Genomic DNA, 22470 nt, shown 5'->3' with positions numbered 1-22470 from the left:
TGAAGATAAGTGTATCATTAGGCAGGTGTGTGACTAAGGTGTCTCGGAAGGGTAAACAATTGTTCTTTTCCTTTTCCATAGTGAACTGGATTCTTGGATGTAGACTATTGAGATGACTGAGGAAGGAGTCTAACGTGTCTGGGCCATGAGGCCAAATAGAGAACACATCATCTACATATCTTAGCCAGATAGAAGGTTTGAGTGGGGCTGAGTCTATGGCTCGTTTTTCGAAATCTTCCATATAGAAATTGGCAAGGGGGGGGGGTGAGAGGGGGGGAACCCATGGCAGTTCCCTCTATCTGCTTGTAGATTTTTTTGTTCCAAGAGAAATACCCAGAGTTAATGGCAAAGGAAAAGAGATCTAAGATGTCAGAGGGAAAAACGTTTTCTAAGAGAGATAAGGTGTCAATTAAGGGAATATTGGTAAACAAAGAGGAGATATCAAAGCTTACCAATATGTCTGTCTTATTCAAGGTTAAATTTTCTGTGAGGGCTTTAAAGTGGGTCGAGTTTTTTATATAGGAAGGGGACCTTCCGGTGAGGGGGATCAGAGAGTTGGCCAACTGTTTAGATAGTCTATAGCAAGGTACATTGGTGGCATCTACTATAGGCCTGAGTGGGGAATTGGGTTTGTGGATTTTTGGTAAACCGTATATTCGAGGGGGACGGGAGCAGAAAGGTTTAAGTTTTTTCGTGATGTCAGGGGGCCAGGAAGATACTTTTTTGAGTAAGATTTTTAGTTTCTTAACTTGTGTTTTTGTAGGGTCGTGTTCTAGCAGGATGTAGGTAGCGTGATCGCGCTACCTACATCCCGCTTATTTCACTTACTGCGTGTACATTACTGGCACACCACCTAACAGCAGTGATCTGCAAGGCAGCAGCTTATGTGGTATATATGTGTGCATTCTTTACTGCTGAACATGGATTATATCAACACTAATAATTTTTAGTGTCTTTGTGTACTTGTTCCTTTTTCCATTTGAATGACTAGAAAAAGTGAACCAATACATAACCACACCAAAATGAATCTAGAGATGAAAATTATAAATTAAAAAAATATATCTAGGTTATCTGATAATTATATTTAAAAAATTCTGTACCATGATGTACATAACGTGTCCTGCTACATATTTAGAAGTTTTCAAAGTTGATTTTTATATTGTGGTAGGCATTAAAAATGTCTTTAACCATAAGTTCTTGCTATTTGTGCGTGCAACACTCTAGAATGTGATGTTTTCATGATGTAATGCTTTTCATGATGAAAATGTCTGGATAATGCAGCAAAGCCATTTATAATGTAAATATGAGGATAGATAGAGCAATTGGAGGACGGATACAATGCCTCAATGTTTTCAAAGAGAAATAGATGGTGTTTTTAGCCTGTTATTAAGAAGCTTTATGAATAGAAGAAAGAAATGACCATTTAGTCATCTCTTGATAATTTCATATGAGGTTGAATGGTCAAATTAAACATTATTTCTATTTTCTTATACTATTTGCACTTTATTAAATAACTACAAAGTAATAAATACAAAGTAATAACTTTGGATTAACAATTACAGAAATTTAATTTGTGTGTGCATCATGTGATGAAACTAACCTTTATAACCTTTAAAACATGTGTTAAGTGGCTGTTGTAATATGTAAAACTGTAATATGTAAAATATGTAAAAAGCCATACATTTCAGGTCAAAATATATGACTGTTTAATAAATTTTATCTATCCTTTTCTTGTCATGTGAATTTTAAGAAATCATCAGCTCTATGTTACTATCTCCAAAAGATACAGTTCAACTGCTGTTGCTACCTGGAGTATATTCAGTCCTATGCATCTGCTTGTTATTCCATTTTGAATAAACAAATCTGTTTCTAAATGCATCTCTGAACATCAGCCCTACATTGTCTCCAGGAAGCATAACAAATTGGGTCTAGCTGAATGGAATTACAGATATCACGACCACAGGCTCCTCTGGGTATACAGATGTTATACAAATGTTCCCATAAAATATGAATATCTTTTTAAAGAAAGTACTGAAGTCCATCATCATCCCTTTAATCTCAACATTAATGATGGACTCTCCATGCCAAAACTGGGAAATTATTATAAAGAAAAATATTTTTTTACCTGGTTGTCTCATGACACAAGAAAAGACTCCATTCTTCGTGTACTTGTACTTTCATTGTTGTTTGATTTTTGAATTTCGGGGTATAGATGGTTCATGATATGTGTACCGAAATATCTCTACTTTAATTAACCTTAGTCAGTTAGATGTTTAACTCTCTCATTACCATGTAATTCTATTTCAGAAAGAAATATGTTTTCTTATGCCTCAGTAATTTACTCATTTTTCTGTTATAAAGTGACACTTGAGTTGGATAAAGGGAATGGCTATACAGTGATATGTTGAACTTTGCGAAGGCATTTGACAGGATGTTGCATGGAACTGTTACATAAATTGGAGAAAATAATAATGGATATGCAGCTGGTGATGTGGACTTACCCTTCTATCAGCTATCCATAGGAGGATAGCTGATAGAAGGGTAATTTATGTAGGATAATGTGACTGACTAGTAGTATGCTCAAGGCTCTGTACTCAAGCCACATTAATAATATAATAATGATAATATCAGAAATGATCTAAATGGAAATATTCAGTTGTTTGCTGATGATGCTGAACTGGAAAGCAGTAGTCTTTAAATGTGATGTATCTTGCAGGATGATTTAAATGGGACAGTAGTGGCAAAGGAGAAAGATAGCAAGTGTAAATTTATATATTTTGTGATGGGAAAAAAAAAAGGTACAAGCTGGTTACTACTTTCATAGAACTGAATTGCAGGAAATTGTTGAGGCTTTTGGGCTCATTGACATTGAGTTTAGAGGGTTATATTGCAATAGTGGCTAAAGTAACTCATATAATTACCTGGTTATTGAAGAACATATTGACAAGCAAAGGTTATTGTTATAATTATTTATAAGGCTTCAATATTGCCACATCTGGATACTACTGTGTGCCGATCTGGTCATCTGAGTTTGGTTTCTTGAGAATGAGGAAGTGGTAGAGAGGATCTAGAAGTGAATGTGGGTTGCAAAAACTAGTTCATAGGCAGAAAAGAGAGGATGTTTTTAGACACATAATTTATTAAAATGTTTTTATACTTGATACAGAGGAATTTTTCAGTACATGACTAGAGTGGGAGGGATAACACAGATCATTCCTGAAATTTAGTTAGTGTTTGTTAGTAAAGGTGTAAGGACTTGATTTTTTGCTTCAAGACAGTACTGTATGAATGGAATGGGTTGTCAGTGTCATTCACACCTTGTCAATGAATGCGTTTAAAGAGAAATATGAAAGGTATTGTACAAATGATAGTTATTGGTTAGTGAAGCCCGTTAATGAGTTTTTGGACTTCATGGAGATGCCCATGAAATAATAATAACTTTAGAATACAGTATTTAAAGTTCAGTAATAAAGTTAAACAGGCAAAATGCCATGAGAATTTATTCAATTTTAAATGTGTTGTCAAGATTTTCAAGTTTCAGTATATTAAAATAATACTTTCTCTGCTTTTCTAGTATCATATTACCTTTTATTGAATATTGCCGAAGATACAAAAGTAGAAGTAAAAATGGTTAACAGAGGTATTATTCCACTTCTCATAAAAAGTCTAGATCGAGAATTACCAGAGCTGTTGATCCTTGTAGTCTCATTCCTTAAGAAATTGTCAGTTTTTGTTGAAAATAAGAATGAAATGGTAAGCAGTGTGAAATCTTTTTCATTATTCTTGAATTTGCTTTGAATAGTTTTAATATTGCAAAATAATATTGAAAAAACAAAAATAATGACGAACAAATACATAAACCATAGAACTGTCAAAGTTGAAAACCATGAAATAGAACAAGTTACTTCATATATATATTTGGTCCAATTGTTATCCTTTGAGGATTACCAAAGAAAAGAGATTGAACGAAGAATTCACCTTGGATGGATTGCTTATATGAAAATGAGAGACATATTCAGAAGTGACATCATTATGAGTCTAAAAAGGAAAGCTTTCGACCAGTGCATACTTCCTGTCCTAACGTGCGGAGGAGAAACATTAACAGAAGCCCTAAACAAAAAGCTGAGAACAACACAACATCGCATGGAAAGAAGTATGCTAAAAATAACATTGAGAGTTAGGAAGACAAATACCTGGATAAGATCTCAAACAGGTGTAATGGATATTGTAAAATACATTAAACAGGCTAAGTTGAGATGGGCTGGCTATATTGCCAGATGCAGTGACGGGAGATAGACTAGAAAAACAACAGAGTGGAGACCAATGGATGGAGCAAGACAAAGAGGAAGACCGAGAAGAAGGTGGAGGGATGAACTGGAACAAATTGCAGGAGCGAGATGGATGGGAGAGGCAGAAAACCCAGTGGTCTGGAAAATCATGGGGAAGATCTTCGTCCAGCAGTGGACAGAACCAAAAGGTTGAAGAAGAAGTCTTAATATATACTGTGTTGCAAAAATTAAACCAACATCTCTCTTTTTGTTGAATAATGCAAAGCACTGAAAATCCATGTGAGAGATCAGTGTTATCAGGCTGCCAATATTAGTCATTAAACAGTTCATGTGATTGAGTGCCATTAGAGCATCTGATATCCACCAGCTAACATTAAAAAGATGAAAATGTAATGGTAAAAGGAGGTCATGCAGACCACTCAGACTGATTTGAAAAGATGAGAGAGAGAGAGTACATGACATCTGATTTCACAGCTGTGTTGGATTCTCTCTTTCTCTCTGGTTGAGAGAATCCACTGAAGCATTACAGGAAGAATTCGCATAATTCATCATCATCATCATCAAATTCCTGATATTTACCATCAAGAGGTGTACAGGATATGATAGTACTACATGAAAAATTACATCATTACTAACTTCCTATGTATAATTTTCCTCCAAATCAGTCTGTTACCTGTCAAGACTCCAACATTATCAGATCTTATATTTCTATCTTCTAAGGCACTTTTTATTGTATCAGTCCACCTATATCTTGGTCTTCCTCTGGATCTTTTTCCTGCCAACCTGGCAGAGACTACTTGTTTTGCTAATCTTTCCTCTCCCATTCTGTTGAAGTGACCATTAAACACCTCAGATTAGCTCTGCTAATGCACTCCTGGATGCTGACAATGTCAAGTTCTTTCCTAATATCCTCGTTCACATGCCTAATATTTCTCATGACTCTCATATCTGCACTCTCTAGTCTTTAGTCAAGTGTTATACTTCTGACCCAGCTCTCAGATCCAAGTTAAAATTGGCTCGAATACTGTCTTGTATTATTCAGCTAATTTAGTGTTTTGGCTAATTTCTCTCTTATTCCATATAAATTTATTCAGTTGACTTCCTACCATATGAGCTTTGTTGATTCTGTTGTCTATTTCCATATTTAATTTACCATCTTCACTAAAAATCTTGCCTAAGTAGCTGAAATGTTTTACTTGTTCTATAGGTTCTCCATTCACAACACAGTTGACATTTTCAATGATTCTACCTATTTTCATTGTCTTTGTCTTTTTAATTCTGACCTTCATACCATATCTATTACAAGTTATTCACTTTAGTCAGAGAATTTGCAGACTTGCAGTGGATTTATTTAGAAGTATAACATCAACCGCATACAGCAAAGAGCTGAGATTAACATCTCCAATTTTGATATCAGGTTTAATACCACTTTCCTTCATAATGTGATCCGTATAAATAATGAATAACAGAGGGAATAATGTACATCTTTGTCTGACACCAGATTTAACATTAAACCACCTTCCTGTACTTCCTTCAATTCTAACTGCTGACTTACAACTTAAATACAGACTAAGTATTGCTTGATATAATACCCCATTGACACCATATAACTGTAGTGTTTCGAATAGCTTCTCTCTTGGCATCTTGTCATATGCCTTTTCCAGATCGACAAAACTTAAATACGGATCTTTGTTATATTCCCATGATTTCTCCACTATTTGTCATAAAATGAAAATCTGATCCTGACAGCTTATTTGGCCTGAATCCAGCTTCTCTTCTGCAATCTTTCTGAACGGTTTCTCAAATATACTTGCATAAATCTTACCAGGAACACTCAGTAAGGATATACCTCTGTAATTCTCACATTCAGTTTTATTTCCCTTTTTGGGTACTATGAGAGCTCTACTCCAGTCATCAGGAATTCTTCCCTCTGTCCAGGCCTTCTGAACTATGCAGTGCAGCCACTATAGGACTTTTATACTTCCATACTTCAGCATTTCTGGTTGAATATCATCTATTTCTGCTGCCTTTCCGCATTTCAAGCCTTGGATGGCTTTTTCTACTTCAAGTATGGATATGTATTCCTGACTGTATGCCTGTTGAGTATTTTTTCCCACTTTGCTATCACTGCTTGTTTCATTTAGAAATTTTTCAAATTAATTACTTCATGCTTCAAGTATATCTTTTTCTCCTGTTTTCATTTCACCTTTGTCATCTCTAATTCCTTTTACAGCACTTTCCCCTATTTCTGCGCTTCTTCAACAACCTCCTCCAGAATATTTTGCCACCTTCTTGATATTTATTTTCTATGTTCTTACCAAAGTCTTCCCATGACTTTTGTATAGCTAGTTTTACACAGTGTTTAACCTTCTTACATTTGTCTCTGTATTCTCTAAAACCACAAGCTAACTTATTTGCCAGGAACTTTTGAGATGTTTTTTTCTTTTTTTTCACTGCCTCTTTAACTTCCTGTGTTTGTCATGGAGTTCTGATTTTTCTATCCTTGCAGACAACCTCACCACATTCCTCTCTGGTTGAATCAGTCAGTGTTTTCTTCAGCGCTTGCCACTGAATCTCCAAGATTTGGTTCCTGTTCTCATTCTTTCATTGTTTCTTCAATAATGTTTGTGTATTTTAGTCTACAGTTCACATTTGCAAGGTGCTCAACTTTTATTTGCTCTAAAACTTTCCTACGTGTTCTTCTTTTCAATATGAAATTCAGTTTTATCCTGCTCAAGACTAAATGGTGATCATTTCCAATTTCAACTCCTCTGTACACTCTGTTGTCCTGCATCAGGGAGAAAACATCACTATCAACAATAACATAGTCAATGAGACTTCTTATTCCTTGTCTCTTCTTACCATGTGAATTTATGCATATTTTTATGTTGGAACATTGTGTTAGTAACCAGTCCATGTCCTGAGCAGAAATCCAATTTGCCATTATTATTAGCTTTGCTCTTTTCTCCAAATTTTCCCATTATATTTTTGTATGTCTGACAATCATTTCCTACTATGGTATTTAGATCCCCAAAAAGGACCAACTTTTCCTTTTTCATTGTGTCAGTTGCTTTCTGTAAAGCCTCAAAAAATTCCTCCACTTCTACCTTAATAGAATCTTCTGTGGGACCTTTGGCACAAATAAGTCTCATTGTCAAGTTCCCCTTTCTCATATTTGCCCATATCACTCTGCTTGAGACTGCCTGCCATTGAAGAAGATTAGCCTCGTACCGTTGCCTGAATATGACATTTTGTATTTATTGCTTGAAAAGACCAACTTTTCATTTTTCATTGTGTCAGTTGCTTTCTTTAAAGCCTCAAAAAATTCCTCCACTTCTACCTTAGTGGAACCTTCTGTGGGACCATAGGCACAAATAAGTCTCATTGTCCAGTTCCCTATTCTCATATTTGTCCATTTTACTCTACTTGAGACTGACTGCCATTCAAGAAGATTAGCCTCGTATTTTGTGTTGAATACTATGGCTACTCCTTCTTTTATTTGATTGTAATTTCCTGAATGTAACATTTTGTATTTATTGCTCAGAAAGATCTCACCAGTTTTCCTTTTTTGTTTCACTCACCCCTATTATGTCAATCTGGTACTTATCCAATTCCTCAGCTAGCTCCATTTCTTTGCCATTCAGGCTTCTTATGTTGATAAGAAGCCTGAATGGCACCGATCTTGAATTCTGGTGATGTTGAGTTGAGGTGGGTTTTAGGATTTGTTCCTGTAGCCGACTTTTTGTTGTTTGCCCTTGTTCCCTGGTGAAAACAACGAGGGCCTTGTTTAACCAGGCAACGCCCCCGGCGGCATGAAATTCTGTCATGTTGTACCATCATTTTATATTTTTGTTTAAGCTAATAAGAATACAAATTGGTCTTCTAAATCTCAGATTGCCAACCCATCCTCGTACATTTAGTATCCAGGTAGATACCAAACAGGGTGCACCACGAGAAGGTTAGGATTGGACATTAGGTCAGAAGCCTTGATCGGTTCTCTGCATTCCTTTAAAGGTTATGTGGAGGTCTCCTCTCAGTTATATAGCTTTGACCTTTAAGCACCTCATTCACATAATAATATTCTGAACTTCTTATTTTTAGTTCCCATAAAAGGAGTGTTGTTATATAGAAGCCAAATAATATCCAAATCAGAACAAGCACAATCTTCAGATTAGATGGATGTTTTTTAGGGATTTTATCTGCTAAGAGAATGCTGTTTGTCAGAGTAGCTGTTCTATTTGTTAAGTGTGCTAGTTCTGGTATGAGAGGATTTGGAAAGTTTTGATAAACACCTAAAACAAAAATAATATTAAAAGAACTTAGATAACCACAAGAAAGAATATACTAGTAGCAGAGCTATGAAGGTAACTTGTGCTCTTATATCCTTATATCCTAGCATATTCTTTCTTGTGGTTATGTCAGTTGCTTTAATATCATTTTTGTTCTAGGTGTTTATCAGAACTAGTTGCAAAAATATACTAGTAACAGGCTATGAAGGTAACTTATGCTCTTATATTCTCATATTCTTGTGTGTTCTTTCTTGTGGTTATATCAGTTGCTTTATTATAATTTTTTGTTCTAGGTGTTTATTAGAACTTCTCAGACCCCCCCCCCCCCCCATAATGATGATGAGATTTCTTGAGGTTTGGAGTAGAATTGCTCATTATAGTCATAGCGCCTTGAAAATTGAAGAATGAATCATGAGTATTGAGTGTTTTGTTGACTTTCTAGAAAACTTTGAGTTATCTATATTGTGGCAGTTCTGTTGAAATGATTAGTCCGAGTATTTTTATTACAAGGGTTGTGATGACATGCAAGGACTATCAGCACAGAACCCCTAATTAAGCCTCTAGAGAGCACTTATGAGAAGAATGAACAGCTCAACATTAGACTATTGTGTCAATTTGTGTTCATTTATCAGTTTGTGAGTTGTGACAAACTGATAAATGTGTGACACTAAGATGTTTGTATAATTTTTATAATGTATTGTGAGTATTCAAAAATTATCTATGCTATGAAAATGGCATATATTATTTCATCATTGTAATCATCATAGAATTATGGTGAAATGATTCTGTCATTTATAATAGAATAATTTCAGTTGTCCTTTGCCATAAACATCAATGAAACTTGCCATCTTTGGCTACACCCAAAAAGCCTTCCCTGCTCCCTTCTAAGTCACGAGCTTGAAGCCCTTATTCATCGCTTAATCATTTTTATTGATCATGCTGCATATTTGGGATTATCACCTTGCAGATTCCTCAGAAAATGTTGGGATTAAAGTATTTAACTTCTTTATCCACTATGTTGTGTAAATCTATTCAGTCCTCAGAGCAGCATCAATAAAATATTAAAATAATCCTCTGTCATCTTTTGTTCACATATAGGTCTGATGACTAGGGTCTTAGAATGTTAATGGTTGTAAAATGTAGCATGAAAAAAGTTATTATATATTGTTAATCATTTGCTATACTGTGTTTGTTAATACATGTTTTCTCTGACTGGTTTGTCTGCAATATGAATCTTATTGAGGTCCGTGCCATGCTGCATAGTGATATTTTTGACAGCAGGAGTGTGTGTGTGTGCGGGGTGGGTGGGTGAAATGATGATTCATGATTTTGATGGTGCAAGGACAGCAAAGGTCACACTATGCCATATAGGTTATAGTAGTACAAAAGGTAAGACAATCACAAATATCCATGCCTGCAGTGGGATTCGGAACCATGTCCCATTGGTTGGAGAGTGGGTATGCTAACCAATCAGTCAACCAGGCTGGCTGGGGGGGGGTGAACAATTGGGATGGTGGTCATAATATTTTGACTGTGCTGTGTAAATTGCAGAACAATTATGTGATGTGGATGTGCTCCCACTTAGACTTTCCTTTTCCAGAACTATTAAACTAAAATACAGCTCTCCTTTAGACTATTCATATTTGGTCTTTATAACGGTTACTGTATTATTTCGTGTTTTTGTATTTATTATTATTTTTTTGCCTTTTTTAGTCTTGACAAAGCTAGACAGTATGCTAGCGAAACGGCGTTCTTGTACATATGTGTATTAAACCGATGGTCTTATAATCAGAATAAGTTTTTGTGTTTATTACAGATCTCCTTGTTCTGTTCTCATGATTTTTTGACATGCCCAGTCCCCTAACTTTTTTCTCATCTTAAAGTAAAAATTAAGTATTGACAACTCCTGTTTGGCTTGAACCTAACTTGCTATTTTTTCAATTGTCTCTTGAACAAGTTTTGTTGGCCCCCTTCTCAACTTTGACTGAATAAATATATCTGGAACACCAAGCAGGAAACTTCCTCTGTAATTCTCACAGTTTTATTTCTCTCTTTAGAGATGAGCTGTTGATCTGTATAAAATTTTTATACTTCCATGTTTGTACATCTCTGGTTACTGAGCATGGATGTGAAGTCTAGTGTGAGTTTTCTTTTAAAAGACTGAAGGTTTCCTATATGGCTGATGAAGCATTGGCAGGTATATGAAGGAAATGCATTGATTCTTTCACTTTCAGGAGTTAAGCGTATGAGTGGTTGAATGCTATTCATCTTTGTATGAAAGTGTTGAAGTTCAGGCAGGGAACCTTACCATACTGCAAAGATATTACTATGTATCCGTACCATGATGTGAGTCTAGGATGGGTGTTACAGAGTAGCTGCTGCTCACATCATTCCATAAAGTAATTTGTGAGGGTAGAAAAAAGAGGACAACCCATGTTGTGATACCCACTATTTGTTAGTAAAATTTATTCTGAAGAGTGAAGTAGCCTAAGTAGGTGACAGAATCAAAGAGATGAACACTATCTCTATGTGGAAGTCTTATCAGAGTAACTCTTATTCATCTGATGGAACATCCATTATGAGTTTATGGATTTTGATAATGGCATATAGATTTACCTATGAAGGATGTTAGTAAATTAGAGATATACTTTGTGACTTTGTAATAATAAGGTAAATCTATACAGTCCACCACAGATCTTAATGGAATCTCTAGTTCATGTGTGGAGTCCTTACAATCTAGCAGTGTGACCATGACAGGTTTTGACTTTCATTTTGGTTTCTTTATCCCACTTGGCAACATCATCGATGACTTTGTTTTGTCTACAGATTGTGACTACATCACTAATCTTCCTCAGAAAGATGAAGATAATTTGTGTTGTCACCGTATTAAAGTCAGTTTTCTATAAGCATTCTTTCCTGTCTAGGAAAAAAAAATTGCTTTTCCTTTATCAGCCTTTGTGATTACAAAATTTGTATATTACTTTATTGGCAGTGATGCTTTAACCTTTGGATAGGACAGATGAGATGATGGAGGTTTTAGTTTTAGACTTATGTAGAATTTATGTTACTTTGAAATGAAGATGGTTATCTATTGCAAGGAACAAATCCATAACTGGAACTGCTTCAGGAATAATAGCAAAATCAAGACTTTTGGACAAGTTATTTGTCTCTTCTATAGTGTGAAGTCATCCAGAAATATTATTATTGATTTTTATCAGGATTGCTAACAGTATAAAAAAATGAGTGAAGTGAACTAGAACTTCAACAGTCAACCCATGATGAATCGGCTACGATATTATCTCTGAAGTTGTTTAATGTAACAGTGTGTATATCTGTGAAGCCTTCTAATGGATATTGTCATTGTATGAGATAAACTGATATGGAAGTTTGATCTTCTAGTTCACTATCTTTCCTCAGTGTTTATAAGTTGCACCAAGTTTACTTTTGATCATGCATGAATGAAAGAATGACAAATAAGGAAGGATGATATGAAAACAAAGATACTGATACTAAACATCAGTCCAGACTCCATATGTCTACCACATGGTTCTATAAAATGTCTAGTAATAGAACATCTTATAGTAAATTATTTAGACGTACCTCACCTGTTTCTGCCTTTGTCTCATTAACCTTCAGGATACTGATAGAGCATTTCTGCAATGTCTTTGCTAGCTCCACCTCTTTTCTATTTATGATTCTTATCTTCAGTTCTATAAAGTTAGAGTTGTATTTGATAAATTTACCTAGTTAATGCCTTGAAGTGGCTGAGTCCAGATTTCATCTTCTATGCAGAGACACTAGCTTCTAGCCAACTGCACCCCCCTCCTTCACACATGCATGCACGCATGTGCTCACTCACACACGCAATACTATTTTCTTGCTATTTTCACTGGCCTGCAGTTGAACATCTACTCTCTTTGGTTTCAGCTCATCAGCTATCATCAATAACACTCCTCTCCCTATTCTTTTCTCTCTATCCTCCCTGAACACTCTCTACTCTTCACTTCCTATCCTACTAGTTATATCATCTTCTTTCAGCCATTCAGATGCAACCATCCTCTTGTATAAGTCCTTTCACCATCAAACTCACTCCATATATCCACAAACTCCCCCATTATTTCTTCTGCATAACTTGTGGGAAAGAGGACCATTCGCTATTATGGTCCTCTTTCTCAGCTCTATTCTGTCATACCGCAGCAATAGATTTTATCTTAACTTTCTCAGTCTTTTTTTATACTACTTCCAGTAATTCTTTCATGTCCTTCCTCATGCCATACTTTTCTCCTTTCAAATCATTCCAACCAAAGTGATCAATTCTTTCACTTTACCCTTTTGCGCTCTAATAGTCTCACTAACATCATTAATTCTTGCCCTTGGGAAGCATGATTTTGTCAATATCTCGTCAATCATACTTCTTATAGGATCATCATACAAGACTTGCTCCTTGATTTCTCTCTCTCTCTCTCTTAGTTAAGCAAAAGGTCTAGTAAAAATTCCTTAATTTGGTGACTGGAATTGAACTTATGATGCTCTTTTTTCATGCAGTTTGTTGCCATCAGCAGTATATGCAACTTCCACTTCCAAAATCCAAAAGTATCATGGTGTATCCTTTCCCCTTGTCTAACTCAATGGTAACATTATTATAGAGTGTGAGCAAGTTGCTAAAACATGACTGTTCATCACAAAGTAGAGATTCTCTGTCATCCTATTTCTGAATGTGAACCCTACCCTAACCAACTTTTTCAGTCTTCACCATCACCACCTCTCCAGAGATACCAATAAGTTGATAGTTGGCTACATTAGTCTTTGCACCACCCTTGTGCAATGAGATTACCACACATTGTTTCCACTCCTGAGGAATCTTCCCTGTTCTGAGACTCAAATTATATAGCCTGGTCAAAGAAATAGCTAGTTCAGCTAAATAATTTCAGCATCTTTGCTGATATCCTATCTGTCCTTATTGCTGAATTCTTATTGTTTGTGCAACAGCTCTAATACTTCCTTCTCATACACCTGAGTTTCTTCATTCAGTGAAGAGGTAGCATTGAGTATGATATTGCATACACCAGGTTGATAGCTTTTAGCAAATTGGGCATTCATTAGTTCAGTGTTTCTCAAAGCGCATACTCCCCTGGGGGGGTATGCGAAAGGTCTTCAGGGAGTACTTGGCAATTTTCGGATGCATCATTAATGCATGGAATCATTATATTTCTCAACAAATAGTGCAATTAGAGAATTTGAGATAAAAACAGCACAAACTAATGAATCACATCTCTCCAACAGAAACTGCTGTATATACTCAAGCAAAACCTTATGTTGCCAGTGCAACATATGGTTTTGCTTGACACCACTCTGTTATGAACGTGTTAAAACTAAGAAATATATAGTGAATGTGTTTCAGATATTATGGAATTCGGCTGAAGAGAATTAGCATTTCATATAATACAATAATAATACAATGAAATATACTTTGTTTATTTATTATTTGATAATGGAGTACTTGGTAATAATGAAAATATTTATTTGATAAGGGCGTACTTGGTAATAATGAAAATTTAAGAAGGGGTATGCAGATATCTGAAATTTGAGAAACACTGCATTAGTTGAACAACCTGTTTTGTTACTTATCTAAAAAGGCCATATATTTAAGGCTGAAATATATGGCCTTATATAAACAGTATTACTTATCTCTTATGTTTTTTTTGTGTTTATTGAAGAAACAACCTCTTCTCCATTTGTCACCCTTGCATTGTATGTGCATTCAGTAGACTTATTCTTTCATATTCATTCTTTCTTTCTTTTATTTGCAGCATAATGTTATAATTCTTTGGGGGTGGGGTTGTCTTTAGCTTGCAAGGTCAGTGTTTCTTTTCATAACTCAGACTTAGCTTTCCACACAAGAGTTGACTCTTCTGGCCTACTGCTTATAATTTTCATAACAGACATCATCTTTATGCACACGTAAGAAAAGGATAATATTCTATCCATATCATCCTTTTCTTACGAAACTCTTGCTTGATTAGATTACTTATCCATTTCACTCCTGCTCTATTTATTCTTTGAACTCTAGATATACATTCTGATGTTGCATCATTTAAGTATGTTTTTAACACTGCCCATCCACTGTTGATATCCTTCCCATCCAACAACTGATACCGTGGTACATCCAACACACTCCTCAGTTGGTTATAATTTCCAGCTTTGTAGTTCAGCATGTAACCTTTTTTGAATGGAATATTCATAAACTTAGTTGCTTCCCAAATGAGTACTGCATGGTCATTGTCACCAACTGGAGGCAGAATAGTCACCTCTTTAACTAAAATCCCCTCTGATACTAAAATCAAATCTAACAATCTTTGACCTCGAGTTCCTTCTGTCACGTGCTGATTAAGGAAGTTATCTTTCAGCAGCTCAATAAATTCAGTTTCATTCTTCTTATGAGATCTTACTGTTACCCAATCAATGTTAGGATAATTAAAGTCCAATATTATGATTATTTTTTGCACTGATCATGTTTATTTGGTGATGCATTTCTTTGTCAGTAGCAACCAATATAACAACACCCTGCTATGTATTTGATTTTGTTAACCTTCACCTCACATGAGATGGCTTCAAACTTACTGCTAGATGAAAAACTGTTACTACTATTACAGCATAGATCTCAACACTAACTGGATTGAAGTCATCCAATTCCCTTTACACTCGATACCGATTAGCATATGTGCTTCTGATAGCCAGGTTTCACTGATGCCCACAATCTGAGTTACCAACGTAAGGCGACAAACTGTATGCTTTTGTTTCTGATAATCCTAGCATTCATGTACGGACATAATAAGCTACCTGCATGTTTTTGTATACTCTTGTCTATAGTCTGTGTGATGCAGACTATAGACAATTGTCACACAGACTATAGACAATGTACAGCTTGCAAATTTCTGTTCTTATCTGCTGTCTTATTAATGCAGACGTCTTTGCACATGCTTGATGGGTCTGAACGGGATGAACACAAAATCAAAAATCATTCTCTCTTCATAATCATTTCCATGTTAATACCTATTTTCATTATCAACACAGTTACATAACATTATCATTCTTACACACAGATTTTCATCATTCCTCCCATCATAGTTTAGTTTCCCTGAGGCTCTGTGTTAGGTCTCATACTAGTTAGTTTTTCAAGATTCCTGGTACCAAACTCATTCAAATGTAGGCCATCTATCTTCCTTGAAATTCAGTCCACACATCCAACAACTTGCATCCATTTCTTTTATGCAACCTATCCATTGAATCATTTGCTATCACACCCTTCTTAATTCATTTTTATCATATATAGGTAATATATTTATGATTTTCACTTTCTCATTTTTCACTCTTGCTTCTTCCAACAATCCTTTCATATCCTCTCTTATGCTGAACTTATCACTTGTTAAGTCATTAGTACCTACTCCAATTATGAGCTCTTTTACTTTCTGTTTTTGTTTTTCAGTTGCATGCACTATATTTTTAATTTTGCTCTGGGAAAATTTGAAGTTAAAAACTGCTCATCAATAGCATGTTTTGTGATAGTCACCATACCACATAATGTCCTTTTTTTTTATAATCAATATTAGTTACCTGATTTTTGTTACTTACTAACTTACCTGATTCCTTGTGGTGTTTCTTATTTTGCAGCTTAATTTTCATATCCTCCCTATGTTCATTTAAACACTGCACGACTTTCTGATTATCAATAAGATTATCAGTCGTCTGTCTGATAATCTTCTTTAACTTCGCAATTTTTGAGGTTAAATCATTTTCAATATCCTCCTTAGTGGGGCAAGCCTTATTCTTGACTTTGCCTGTTCTTCTTAGCATTATGTTTCTTGTGCGTTTTGGGCCATTTTAAACTATATTTAATATTGCAATATCTTAATAAAAATATGTTATGAAACACTAACTACTCTAAAAACACAAAAATCTGCCCTAATATACTATAAAACACTAATTTGCTAAGGGAAAAAACACAAAACACACCAATTGTACAAGGGTGCTAAATACACTGACCACTCACAATTATAAAAGTTTCGTAGTGGCTGCAATCCATGATTCAAAAGGTTTCAGAAATTCAAATTCAGCATAATTAGCATAGTGCTCTCATAGTAATGAATTATCAAAATAAGAGAAATAAAACGATGTGAGAATTACAGAGGAATTTCCCTAGTGTGTTCTCCATGGTAAGATTTATGCAACCATTCTTAAGAAGAGACTAAGAATAATTGCATGTATCCTAAGAAAGAAACTGTTATTTAACCTGGATGTGAAAATCTGAAATATTAAACTTGGTACTTTAATGTACGCAGAAATGTTATACTCCTAAATAGATAACTTTAGCCTTTTCAGCACTCTTTAACTTAATCGAATAACTGCTTCAAATTTGTCATGGAAATCTACAATTAAAAAAAAAATATATATATATATATATATAAATAGGCAGGAACATGCAAAATATCAACTACATTCTTAATGGAGAATCTCTAGAACAGGTAAAGCATTTCAGAATTATGCACAATTTTTAGTGAGGAAGCAAATTATGAAATTAGATAACAGAACGAGCATAGTTGGTATGCTGGGAAGCTAATTGAATAAATTTATATGGTACAAAAGAGATATTAGTCGAAGCATTAAGCTAACAATATATATATATATATATAAAGGTATTTAAATATTTTAATGAAAGAAAGTTTTATGACTAAAAGGAATGCATAGAAAACAGGAATTTATTAGTCATTATTAAAATAAAGAGCCAAAAGGCTTCAGTTTCAGTGATGCAAAATTATATAAGCAAAGCGGATATTAGATCTAGCATTATTTCAAAGCTGAATGTTGCAACTATGAAAGTTTTGTAAGTTGACCAGAGAGCTTGCAGGAATACATTCCTCTGCATGGGATCTAATATTTACATTTTACTAATTACTTTTACGTCAGCCAAGAGTTTGCTTATGAAAAATACATTTCCCTGACATTCAAGTTTGCCTTAGTATGCCTGAGAGTTTTTACTCTTAAGGTTTCTGCCTGGTCTCTGAGGAGAACCAACCAGTTCGAAACAACTGTCAGGCCAGTGAAATCTTATCAAAATGGGCTAATAAAAGGCGAATATATAGAGGCTTGGGCAGTGCCTATGTCTTTTAAGTAGTCCACACTAAGGCAACTCGGGGATGCAGGAATGTATACCTGCAAGCTCTCTGGTCAACTTGCAAAATTTTCATAGTTTCTACATTCGACTTTGAAATAATGCTGGATTTAATATCCACTTTGCTTATGTAATTTATTATTCATTATCTAAATCAACAAATTACTGACTAGTTTCACCACCTAAAAGAGAACTGTGGCTTCTTCAAGGCTAGACATCAAATATAAATACAAAGGTCACGAAGTTGATTAAACACTAAAAAAAAAATTACTACAATGCAAATAAGCAAGTTTATGCTACTTGCTTATTTATGTTTATGACAGTAAACATAAAACATGTGGTGTGCATTAGCTGTCTGCAGTTAGTTATAGGAAGTGACTGTTGGTGAAATTGAAATCTCTAGTGCGTAAGGATTTAATTATAGGTTTCCATATATTACTTAGAGTCCTTGGTTTTTATTCAGTGATCCTTGCAAATGGATGACATTGCAGTAATACAATATATGATATATTGTAGCAACATACACAGTCTGTCCATTAAATAGCGAGATGGATTTTTTAACTGGCATACTGTTGTATAAACTGGAAAATATGGGATTGGAATATAAACTTGGATCAGGGGATGGTTGACAGACAGATATCAAAAAGTAGTTTACAGTGGGTGTGAATCTGCCAGATTTAAGGTGACCAGTGGTATACCTTAGGGTATACCAGTGGTCCTTGGGTCATTATTGTTCAATCCATACATTAATGATATTAAGAGAGGGGTCTAACAGGAAATGTGCAATTGTTTGCCGATGATGCGAAGATATTAGTGGGGTCATGCTGCAAGAAACTGAGGAGGCAAGAGATCTTGGCATATTGGTGGATAGGAATTCAAAGTTCATTTAAGGATAAAGAAGTCATTTTGCTTCTTTATAAGGTTTTGGTAAGACCACACCTGGATTATTGTGTGCCGATTTGGTCTCCTGGATTCCAAGGGGATAAAGAACCTGTGGAAAGAGTGCAAAGAAGAGATACAAAGATTATATCTGGATTATGGGATTTAGATTATGAGAACAGATTGTGAGTATGTGGATTACGGACTCTGGTTAACAGGAGAAAGGGGGTGTGGATGTTATAGGATATCGTCTGGTGAAAATTTTCATTATATGGAAGGTGGAGAGAGAACACAGGGACATCCATGGAAGTTAAGTTTGTTCACAGTCAAGAAAGGGGTAAGAGTTAGGTTTTTCTCTCACAGAGCAGTGAGTGAGTGGAATAGTTTGTCTTTAGAGGCAGTGAGTGCATATAGTGTGAATGCATTTAAGAGAAGATATGACAGCTGGTTTTGGTGATTTATAGCCTCCCTCCATGAGTCCTTGACTACCTGAAGGTCTCAGATAATAATAATAATGTATATAGAATTTGGCTGAATAGTATATATCATTTTAACTATTAGAGTAAGCCCTTTAGAGGCCTGTGTAGCTCTGGTTGAAATGCTTTCATCATCTGCGCTAAGCTGTCCCAAAATAGATTTAACTTCAATTCCATCGCCAACTAGAGGAACTTTCTCTAAGCCTTTCTTTGACCTGTTCCTGAGTTAGCCAATCTCTGGCATTATCAAGCAGGTTTTTTCTTCTTGAAACAGGGGTTTTTTGTCCCATTAACTCAAGATAATTGACCGTAGAACCCACATTATTTCAGACAGTCACACATCCCATTAGGGTTAGGTACCAAGAGATGGCAGCATTTGTTTGCCAGTCTCTTCATTGGTTGCCACCTATAATTAGTGATAGTCATGGGCAAGCTATCTCTGATTGGCTACTGGTGGAGATTGAACTGTCCACTCATTCTCCAAAAGCAAGATGGCTTAAAAATACTTGCCTACTTTGGGAATAAAAGGCATTAACTGATTATAGCTATGTCATTTTCAGTGAGCACATGCTTATTTGCAATAGTTTCATTTGTCCTGTGTAGATGCTGTTTGAGTGAGTGAGTGTGATTGTTTTAGTTCCTGGTGTCAAAAATGGAACAGTGAGTGGTGATAAAATTTTATTTTAAACCAGGCATATCTGCCTCAGAAACCTTTAATCATCTTAAATTGGTGTACAGGGGATCACTACCAATCACATACATGAATTTTAGTGGTTCTACAAATTTCAAGATGTAGAGGACAACCATGACAAGGAGGGCTCTAATCACTTCAAACTAATAAAAATCAGGAAGAAGTTTGTGAGCTTATCATTGTGCATTAATGTATGAGATAAGTGCAAGGGGGAGCAGTACCAAACAAACAGCTGATTGTTGTTGCATGACAATGCACCTGCACATTGTGTGTTAAGATGAAGCAGTTTCTCTCTTCCCAGTCCACTTCAACATTCAAACACTTACTGTTTGCTGGATTTGGCACTGGCAGACTTTTTTTTTTTTTTCCAAAGTTGAAAATGAAATTCAAAGATCCTGGTTTATGCATCATTGGAGGTCATCCAGAAGAATGTGACTACCAAGCTCAGTGCTATATCTTTAGACACCTATCAGTAGTGTTTTGAAGATTTATATGAACAATGTAAACATTGTATTGCTTTCAGGAGAGATTATATTGAAAATAAATATATGATTCATCTTCCAGTAGTTGCTCTTTATTTTTATTTGAATTTCATCTCATTATTTAATGGGCACACTGTGTATTTGTATGGTATGGAATGTTTGTCTCTTGAAAGTAACAGAAAAACATCCAACATATAAAAAAACTCACAAAAAATAAACAAAAAACATGCAAAAAATTTTCCACATCCAGTTTGCCAGTATTCATGGCATTAACACAGCTGTTAATGACTTCAACCATCAGTTACCTGTATCAAAGCCTGATCTTTTGTTTCTCACTGAACCTCAACCAACCTTAACATCTTCTCTCCACCTTAACTATCCAAACTGCAGAATGTTCATTTTCAGTCCCTTGTTCTCTGTCACTACTACAATGGTACCAAATGAGATAACCTCTGTTGTGATTTCTTTTATTTTTTCCCCCCATTGTCACTTGTCAGATTACTTTCTGTTCTCCTGATACAAACATGCTCTTCCTGAATAACTGAAATAATTCTTGTGGAAATGAGGACTTTCATACATCACTCCATTCAAAACTCTCCAGCAGTATTTTGGCCTTGGTTCTGGAACAAGTGTGCCAAATTTGGCATATGTCAAATGGGTCAAGTCTCAAAAACCTCAACTTTCCACTAAGCTTGTATTGTACATCTCTAGGAATGGAAGAAGGGAGAAATCCAAATCAAACTTTGCAGGAAAGTTTCAAGAGAAACTTTTGCTCTACATACTCACATACACCATTTTTTCTCACATCTAGATGTACCATTGTAACATCAGCTGAATGAGGTTGATCCCCTTTCTTCTTTAACTTTTGTATAGATCTTGCATATTTCACATCTTTTTTTTTTTTTTTTTAGAAAGACAGAACAAGAATTTTTAATAGCTTGGTTACTAACAAATCTTTTATTCTCCCCCACTTTGCTCAAAATTTACATATCAGAATTGACACTAATCATTATCTGGCATCAGCCTTGATATCATAGAAACAAGTCTATATTCTGTCCATCTCATCCAAAAAAAAAAAAAAAAAAATGAAATTGGGATAAAAGTCAGCCATCAGACTATTCTTGCATTATTCTTATCTCGTTCCTGTTGAAAACAGGCTGATGACCTTTTCAAGGTCATCAGCAGCCAGAAACTTCACTGTTGGAAGCCCACAAATTAATTAGTGATCAGTATGAATTCCATCAATCTTGCTTCAGGAATTACTAGCCACTCTGATCATTTTTGAACACAAGCCATGGAAAGATTTGAAGAAGCTTGTATGTGTGCCCTTGACATTTGCAGGGCATTTTATTTCATTGTCTTTTCTGTATGGTTGTTAGTTTTTCCTCTGATCATTAGCTGTGCATCATGGTGGTGGTTTCTCTCTTCAGATTTTCTTACCAATGCTTGAAACCCAAGGCTTTATGCATTTACCCACACATTCTTCTCTCTTCTTCAGTTCACAAACTTTGCAGTACCCAAGTGATTCAAGTTTATCTTCCATAATGTCTTAAACACTTATCAATATGTATTATACTTGACAAGAAATTATGTACTTATTTTAAGTACATAAGTTTATGCTTATGTACTTAAAATAAGTACATAAGCATAATGTACTATCAGTGAGATGAATACATCTCACTGATACTGACTGATGTAATGTATTCATCAGTGAGAGCCAGATCCAAGAAGATACCAAGGTTAAATCAATAAGGATAATAAAGCAGTTGATGTAAAGTCAACAGCCTCTATAATCAACTAGTTGTGAAGTTACTTAACACATATGCTTGGGTATAGGATTAAAACAAGAATATAATATCTTGTCATGTATAATTCATATTGTAACCAACTATGAAATTCCACAAACACTTATCTTTTTGTTTTCCCTCCTGTACAAGGCAACTTGTGAATTTAGTGCTACTAAAACCCAGTTATGTCTTATTCCACATAACTATTTCACATCACTTCCCCTTATCTTTGATAATTCCCAAATGTCCATTCAAGATCTGATTTCACTTTTTGGACTGAGTTAAACCTCTAACTTTTCTTGCTGTATCATATCCAGATCTTCAGTATGAAGTACTCAGTGTAATCACCCATTCAAGATACTTATTCTAACTGATTCAACTTCTAAAACTATATAAATTCACCAGATT

At 35.1% G+C, this 22470-nt stretch overlaps 1 protein-coding gene across 5 annotated transcripts in view; it reads left to right on the top strand.

The window, feature by feature from the left end:
• Kap3 (kinesin associated protein 3) overlaps positions 1-22470 on the top strand; it is a 319643-nt gene that overhangs the window by 149402 nt on the left and 147771 nt on the right. For all 5 annotated transcript variants that reach the window (XR_016549579.1, XM_090406062.1, XM_090406060.1 and 2 more), the window contains one exon: positions 3575-3753. Coding sequence is in view for 4 of the 5 variants with exons in the window: in XM_090406062.1 (XP_090262188.1) it covers positions 3575-3753 (179 nt within the window). In the remaining variant the exon portion in view is untranslated. The remainder of the gene's footprint in view (positions 1-3574; positions 3754-22470) is intronic.

This window comes from Typopeltis vanoorti, chromosome 16 (assembly GCF_054136105.1).
Source record: "Typopeltis vanoorti isolate ZY-2024b chromosome 16, IOZ_Tvanoo_1.0, whole genome shotgun sequence".
NCBI classification, from domain to species: domain Eukaryota; kingdom Metazoa; phylum Arthropoda; class Arachnida; order Uropygi; family Thelyphonidae; genus Typopeltis; species Typopeltis vanoorti.
This window is presented reverse-complemented; position numbering and strand designations above follow the sequence as displayed.